General features: G+C 34.2%; 1 protein-coding gene across 3 annotated transcripts; it reads left to right on the top strand.

Moving 5' to 3' along the window:
* Positions 1-225: 225 nt before the first annotated feature.
* On the top strand, positions 226-7,615 carry LOC101254617 (cysteine synthase, chloroplastic/chromoplastic). Of its 3 annotated transcripts, none has more exons than XM_004244716.5 (10): positions 226-595; positions 2,020-2,129; positions 2,914-2,971; positions 3,905-4,168; positions 5,308-5,445; positions 5,637-5,688; positions 5,776-5,855; positions 6,657-6,716; positions 6,965-7,045; positions 7,312-7,615. In XM_004244716.5, exons 1-10 carry the CDS (start codon positions 371-373, stop codon positions 7,402-7,404), a joined length of 1,161 nt encoding a protein of 386 aa, XP_004244764.1. In that variant the 5' UTR covers positions 226-370; the 3' UTR covers positions 7,405-7,615. The 3 variants fall into 3 exon arrangements, with proteins under 3 accessions (XP_004244764.1, XP_019070813.1, XP_069144124.1); XM_019215268.3 differs by having other exon boundaries at positions 248-595; positions 5,806-5,855; XM_069288023.1 differs by lacking the exon at positions 226-595 and adding an exon at positions 868-1,053.
* Positions 7,616-8,163: the final 548 nt, after the last annotated feature.

Genomic DNA, 8,163 nt, shown 5'->3' with positions numbered 1-8,163 from the left:
TTAAAAAGAAATAAAACAATCATATTTAAGACTTTCTTTTAGTAATAAAAAACAATTCAAATCTTACATTACAAAAATCCAATACTAATGTATCAATTAACCTTATATTTTAATACAAATCAATTAAACCCTCACACATGGGTTTAGCTACAATGAATATATACTCATTATTGAATATTTTATAAATTTATTCTAATATAATAATGAGAAACTATTTATATGCACAACAAAAAATATATTTTGAGGAAAATTCCAAAAGAAAATGATATAGAGATAAATATAGTAACAACATTGGACTTTTTTTGTGTTATATAAATCCCTTTGTGTATCCATCCTAAGAAAAAGGGGAGATAGAGATAGCAAAGCAACAATGGCATCTTTCATCAACAATCCCTTAACTTCCCTCTGTAACACTAAGTCTGAAGCTAATAATCTCTTCAAAATCTCCCCTTTAAGAGCTCAATCACTCGGTTTTTCCAAGTTTAATGGCAGCAGAAAAGTTGCTTTCCCTTCTGTTGTTTGCAAAGCAGTATCTGTGCCAACGAAATCGAGTACAGAAATTGAAGGGCTTAACATCGCTGAAGATGTTACACAGGTGATTTTATCACTAAATATTTATCTGGGTCGGTTTTATTTTGTTGAAAGATTTGAAACCCCTTTTGTAAATCTTGTTGTTGGTAGTTTTTATCTGTGTGTGTTTGATGATTTGATTCTATTTGTGGATATGTGAATTGGGTTTTGTGTTTGTTTGTCTAGACTTTGTGAATTTGTGTTAATTTCTCGTTAAAGGGTCATTTTCTTACCAGTTATAATCAGTCCCACCGTCTAGATGGGATAAAATAATACCAAAGTTGGATGAGATAAGGCGGGATACTTCAACTAAATAAAGTATAATTTTATCTCAAGCTTAATGGTGGGATATCCCACTTTTATCCCGCTTACTAAACGACCCCTTAAGGTGTGATTTCATCTTGAAATGTTAAAAGGCTTGATTGTTGGAGGATATATGGAATTGGTTTTCGTGTTTGTTTGTCTAGACTTGGTGAATTCGAGGTAATTTGTCATTGAGGGCTACTTTTCTTACTATAAAGGTGTGAATTTGGTAAGGAAGGAAGGTGTCTTGTATGGAGATATTCTAACTTGGGAAATAATTTTCTGTCTTATTATAGTGTTGTTTGGTTGGGTAGTGAAGTTAGTATGGGAACTGTACAGGGAGTAGTACAGTATGTGTAGTGATAATGTTTGAAATTTTCGATATTAAAGGTTAACAATGATGTGTTGAATGAAGCAAGTGATAAGGAGTAAGACTTGAATACTTGTAAAGGAATATTACTTCAGCAACAGAAATTGTTTATCCCTTTTAGAAAACATTTTCACAATTTAATTCAAAGACTGAAAATGATTTCAGCAAGGAGAACATTTCCTCGAAGTCATATGGAACACGCCCAAGTGTAAACTCCTAATTTTTTTGGTCAATTTCTGTTTAACTATGATATGCCGAAATGGTTTTTCCAGTTTTCAGCATTTTTCCTCTTTTCGCAAAAGGTTCAGGTGACATACTTTAAATGAATGCCTTGTTTTTTTTTTTTTATTGGCATTAATTTTAGTAATTCAGATATATTGCTCCAGACTGGTTAACATATAAAATTTGCCTGCTGGTGGATATTTTCCTTCCTGTATTTCTCCTTTAGTCAAGAGCTTTTTGATGTTGCTTTTGCATTATTTCATATGTTCCGTTAGTTTCAAGATCTGTGACATTAATATTTTGAAAAAAGTTAGGCTTCTTGGTTTATTAAGGTTTAGACTATTTTGAAGAAAGTCTCAACATTTTTTAAAAGATAATATATGGGTGTATTTAACTTTAGACCCTCACAATATTTCCGACTCTGAACTGTATGAAAGACCATTAGCAGGAAAGATTCATATAGTTCTTGTTGTATTGAATGCCTTCTCTCTCCTGATGTCTATTCTATTTGTTTCATCATACTGTTATGCTAATTTAGTTATATCATTTGACAGCTTATTGGGAACACACCAATGGTTTACCTTAACACCATCGCTAAGGGTTGTGTTGCAAACATTGCTGCTAAACTTGAGATTATGGAGCCATGTTGCAGTGTTAAGGACAGGTGAGAGAGCTTTCTGTTTGTATTGTGATACTTGAATTTCCTTCAACCTAGAATTTTTAACTGAAGAATTCTTTTAAACCATACTGTATTCTTAAGTAAATTATCCTGTTTCATTATACTGATCTTTTCTCTCAGATTATAGACATCATATCTTATGTCTGCATTCCGATGAGTATATTGATATGATAGTTACTACTTACTCCCCCCGTCCCAAATCATGTGACACTTTTTCCTTTTTAGTGAGACCCAAAGAGACTCGATACTTTTTAATATTTTGTTACATTTTAACTTCAAACATCCCATTTTATTCATAGCCACAAAATATTTGTGGCTTATTCTTAAACTCCGTGCCCAAGTCGAACACCTTCACATATTTGAACATAGGTAGTAATATATTTCCTTCGTTTACTTTGAGTTCTAGAAAATATAACACTGATGACCATCATACTGATGAATCTATTGTAAATTTGACGTCACTCATGTTTTGTTCTATTCTTGGGGTACCTCTACAATTGAAAATCCTTATCTTAGACGAAGGTATTTCTTGTGAACAAGCTAGTTCAGGTAACACCAAATGCTTCAAAACAATCTCTGAAGTTTTCCCTTACATAGTACTTTTGTTTCAACGCTGCCTACATGAGCTTCACAAAGGCAAGCCATAGCTGTTCCAAGAATAGTTGAATGGGGGTTGCATTAGGTTCTTTCCAATGTAAAAACAGTCTAATTAGGATGAAAGGATTGAAACATAGTTTTCCGATTGATTGATTTTTCTGTTGCATTTCAGGATAGGGTTTAGTATGATAGTTGATGCCGAGGAGAAGGGACTTATATCTCCGGGGAAGGTATGTTGACCAATCAGCTAATTGTCTCTCTTGGTACAGACTTGATATATGTCATTATGAATCAAAGGAATAAGTCCACCATGTAATGTTCAAATGCTAAAATATCTTTATTTGACATATTGTGAATGTTCAGTTAGGTTAAAGTCTATTATGCATTTGTTATACAGTTCTGTCTCTTGTGTTAGTATGACCTGTAAACATAAGAATATCATCTTGTACCTGATATCAGTGTGACTGAGTGCTATTTTCTTCTGATTGACCAGATTTCTTATTTTTACCTTCTTTTTGAGGACAAAAAGGGTTTTGGTAGGAGAACAGATATAACCTAGTTCTTTTTTGGTTCTGGTTTTTGTCATCTTATTTGCCAAGTCTTTTGTTTTTATTGTCCTTTTAGTATACTTAACGTGCTTTCATCAGTCTTGGTCTTCAACATGGCTGTTTATGGGTCTTACAAGTCTGGTAAGCCATTAGGTTTATGGGACCACTTAGGTATGCGTTTTGAGCATGATGGCCTTGATTTCCATCTGAAGGTACGCGGCTTTACTGTCTCACAAGGCTTGCTCTTGACATGAGTACACAGTCATCATAATGAACTAACGATGAACATGGAGGTTTTTCCCACATTATAGAGGCTCTGTGTGTTTGCGTGTCTGCTGAATTATCATATTTCCTTCTTCCTAGTATATTTTACTTTTTAGTACATCGTCCATATCTTTCTTGTTAAAAAAAAGTACATAGCTCATAACTCCATACTAAGATAATGCGTGTAATTAACTGTAGGCTCTCATAGCTTGCTCCTTGTGCAAATTAATAATTTGTTTGAATTACTTTCTGATTGTTCTTCTTAATTCTGAAGACGGGAATGGTTTGTGCTTGTCACTGCTTTGTCCCACATCTTAGCATTATTTCTTATTAGTTTTCTACTTGTCTTAGACTGTTCTAGTTGAGCCTACGAGTGGAAACACAGGCATTGGGCTTGCCTTCATTGCTGCTTCCAGAGGATATAAGCTCATCTTAACGATGCCTGCGTCAATGAGTCTTGAAAGAAGGGTCATTCTAAAAGCTTTTGGAGCTGAACTTGTTTTAACTGATCCAGCCAAAGGGATGAAAGGAGCTGTTTCAAAGGCTGAAGAAATATTGAATAACACACCAGATGCCTATATCCTTCAACAATTTGACAATCCCGCCAACCCCAAGGTTCTTCTGCAAACAGCTCACTCTTTATTTTATGTTGTGGCAATTTATGATACTCCATAAGTGAATGCTTATTATTTGTGACTAAATGGCTTCTACAATTTGCCTTAATCAATTTACACTTCTAATGGCCATTGTGGTGATTAATTCTCCATGGTGCCAATCCCAATCATTGTATATTCAATGTAATTGTAAAGAGTGAGTAGCGACTAAAAAGAACTCTATATGCATGTCAGATTGGATATCTAACTATCCTTCCATTCCTTCTTTTCCATTCTCACCCGACACAACACTCCGGCGAAGAACAATCGGATCTTCATTTCCCAATGGGTCTGCAGAGCTTCATCCCAAAATTTTCTTTGTTTTGTATTTGTTTTATTAACAATTACTCTAGTTGTTGACATCATCTTTCAACAAGAAAAAAAGAAGAGAAAACTGGAGTACTCAGCTTGCTACCAATTACCGGCAAGTAATTTTGATATATGCTGGATCGCAAATGCAACAATAACGTGATTTAAAGTCAAATATTAGTTTCTGGCAGTTGCTGATTTTCATCTTTACTCTGAATTGTTATCTGAAGTTTCATATGCTAGCATGTAAGTTGAATTTGAAAGCATCCATTTCATGGTTTCCAATTTGTGCAATCAAAAAGATTCAAAATCAAACCAATACTTCTTTCTTTTCTGTTATCCTTTAGACATGAAAGAGGAGGAGAAGAAAAGATGAAGAGGAAAGAGCCAAGTTACCTGGAGGAAACATTTGGGATGAGTTCGATAAGGAAAGAAATAGACCGTACCAGTAGCTTGAGAAAGAGACAAGAGAGGGGCTATAAGCAAATAGTTAATTAGGGTGGCTGATTCGGAAGAGGAAGTTTTGGGTGTTTAGACATTTTTTGTTGAGAAGACCTGAAGTCTACTATTTAAAATATGGGCATGTGTTTAAATTGATATTTAAGGAAAACAGAAAAAGGGTACAATGTTAACTTACTAAGTTCAAGTAGTAGGTTAACAGGACCTTTACACACACATGCTAACCTTGTTACCTCTCTTTCCCCTCCCCTCAACTCCTCCGGGTTTTTTCCGTAAAGTGTACAGTATTCTCGAGTTTACAGATTATGACTTTCATTTGCTTGTATGGTGCAGATACACTATGAAACAACGGGTCCAGAGATCTGGGAAGACACAAAAGGCAAGATTGACATACTTGTTGCTGGCATTGGAACTGGCGGAACCATTACAGGAACAGGCCGATTCCTTAAAGAGCAAAATCCAAACATTAAGGTATCAATAATGCTCGAAAAATAAGTTGCATTCTGTAAGTGTAGCTCTGAAGTTCATGCATATGTCAGTTCATTGACTTCTAAAATGTGAAAGAAACATGGGATGGAGCAAAATGCTGAGAAAGTATCCCGACACAGTTGATATGAAGTGCTCTTGACTCTTTTTCTATTGCTTTTTGTTGCCTTTATCAGATTATTGGTGTGGAGCCCACAGAAAGTAACGTTCTATCTGGGGGCAAACCTGGTAAGATAACATTCAGATGTTGATCTGACTTTTCGCTTTTGAAGTTAAATCCTGTTTTGTTCTACTTGCTGCATTGTGAAAGTGCAGGCCCTCACAAAATTCAAGGGATTGGAGCAGGTTTTATTCCAGGAAACTTGGATCAAGATGTAATGGATGAAGTGATAGAGGTCACATTCTTATCCATCCCCATTAAAAACATTTTATTTCATCTTCTTTAAACTTGTGAAAATTGAAAAGTATGAAAGATTTAATGTGTCATGCATACTCATTTCTGATTTACATGACTAAGAATCTTCCATCTCAAATTTGGTGTACCTGTAATTGAACCTAAATCCACATTTCTGTTCTTGTGCACCAATATGCGATTTCAAAGTAATCCTACCTTTTACTATATGTACCCCCCACCCCTTCCCCCTGATTCTCAGTCAATTTGTTAAGTCTGTCTTCCCATCCAACACTATTTCAGTTTCCCTCGAGTTATCCTGGAACTTCTCTTAGAGTCAAAATTGAATGGAATATGTATTTCTTCTGGTAAAACAAGGATGAAAAATCTGACATACTTTGCCAAGGTAACAACTAATTGAGCACATATAGCTATTCAAACAGTTCATTCCACTTTATTAACCTGGCAATACAGTTTATATAGCGATAGTTCATTCATTTGGCACACTTCCATTCTGTGCTACTCTACTAGAACATCTCTTATCCCTTGTTAAATTTCGTTAGGAAACAAGTTATCCCGATTATCAGCTATATAACAGTGTACAAGCCTATGTAATTTTAATATTGAATAAAGAATTTTTCCTTGTAAGTTTTGTTCCTTAGTTATAACTAGGTGAATATAGTGTATCCAATTAGGTGTATGAGCTTAAATCTGGATGTCCTTCTACAAAAAAGTTCACCAGAAACACATTATTCAAGAAATCTGTCATCTTTCAGTGTGTTTACTCATTTTCTTGAATTTTCAGATATCGAGTGACGAAGCTGTTGAAACTGCGAAGCAATTAGCCCTACAAGAAGGGTTGTTGGTTAGTGCTTTTCCCGAATCTTCATATCAGCTGATTTTTGAGATAGTTTTAAATGAAGCTAAACTTCAAATGTCGATTAATTCATCTACGTTACAGATTGTGGATACATCATAGAAAATTAGAAACCTTATAAGTGGTCGAATTTCAAGTAGTCATGCTCCAATTTTAATTTGTATGTACAGAACTATGCTTTGAATGATTTCTGAATCAGAATATATTAAGTGATCTTTTCTATTTTTCATGATCAGGTTGGGATTTCTTCCGGAGCAGCTGCTCTTGCTGCCATTCAAGTTGGAAAGAGACCTGAGAATGCAGGAAAGCTTATTGGGGTATGTTCAATCTTTACTTGTGAATTTTTCCGACACGTGTATTTCCATGCTCCTTCATTTCCTTTTTCTTCTACCTCATCAAGCTTTAGTATTCGTTTTCCCCTTCACTTATTACAAAGTAAATCATCCCTCCATTCATTTTCACCGAAGTTTATAGATTTAATAGCTCGGCATTGTTAAAAATTTCCTTTTGAGTTAGTTGCATGTCATCGTAGGGGCCTCACTTGTTTAGAGTCCTTGAACTTGTTCAACATTTCTCTTGGTAGGTTGTATTTCCAAGCTATGGGGAACGATACCTCTCCTCTATTCTTTTCCAGTCAATAAGAGAGGAATGCGAGAACATGAAGCCAGAATTGTGAAGATCTTCTGATTCTTAATAAAATGCTATCTGGCTTATCTAGCTGCCACACTTTTGCTTGTTATATTTAGTTGGCTGCTGGTGTATACAATAGATCAGGTATTAAGATTGTTCTCTTAACAACAATCTCATCGATTCGGCTTGACGTTTTTTATTCATTTGAATTGATCATGAAATTTGAGTGAAATTTCATCGCTGTTTGAATCTTTCAATTTCGTTTTTGGTTTTACCTCTGTGAAGATGAAGATGTACTTTGCTACCTGGACATTGAAGTTGGAATCCTCTTTAGACCATGTTCTTTAGATCCTGCAACAACTCTAGTACTCCCTTTGTTTTAATTTATTTGTTAGGTTTTTGACTTAAAACAGAGTTTAAGAAAGTGCATAAGACTTACTTTGAATCTTGTTGTTTTAAATTAAAAATATGTAGAATGTATCAAAATATTCTTTAATATTGTGATTTTAACCTCATCTTACATGAAAAGTTAATACTAAAGAAATAAGCAAATTAAAATGGAAATTTGAATCTTGTTATTTTAAATTAAAGATATGTAGAATGTATCAAAATATTCTTTAATATTGTGATTTCAATCCTATTTTACATGAAAAGTTAATACTTAAAGAAATAAACAAATTAAAATGGAAAGTAAAAAAGACAAATTGACATAGCCATGTTAGTCATTTTGTATTTTTTGTAGGGCAACTTTCACATATAACAAACAAAAAATTCATATTTGTATAATATAGCAAATTTTGCATAA

Source organism: Solanum lycopersicum, chromosome 8 (assembly GCF_036512215.1).
Source record: "Solanum lycopersicum chromosome 8, SLM_r2.1".
Taxonomy (NCBI): Eukaryota; Viridiplantae; Streptophyta; class Magnoliopsida; order Solanales; family Solanaceae; genus Solanum; species Solanum lycopersicum.
Note: the sequence above shows the minus strand (reverse complement) of the source record. Positions and strands in the feature narration are given on the sequence as shown.

What these genes read in the sequence shown, in the direction of transcription:
- LOC101254617 (XM_004244716.5), top strand. Translation starts at nt 371, where the DNA reads ATGGCATCTTTCATCAACAATCCCTTAACTTCCCTCTGTAACACTAAG. An exon ending in ACAATCCCGCCAACCCCAAG is followed by an intron (nt 4,169 to 5,307) that starts GTTCTTCTGCAA and finishes TGTATGGTGCAG; the next exon opens with ATACACTATGAAACAACGGG. An exon ending in ATGCAGGAAAGCTTATTGGG is followed by an intron (nt 7,046 to 7,311) that starts GTATGTTCAATC and finishes TTCTCTTGGTAG; the next exon opens with GTTGTATTTCCAAGCTATGG.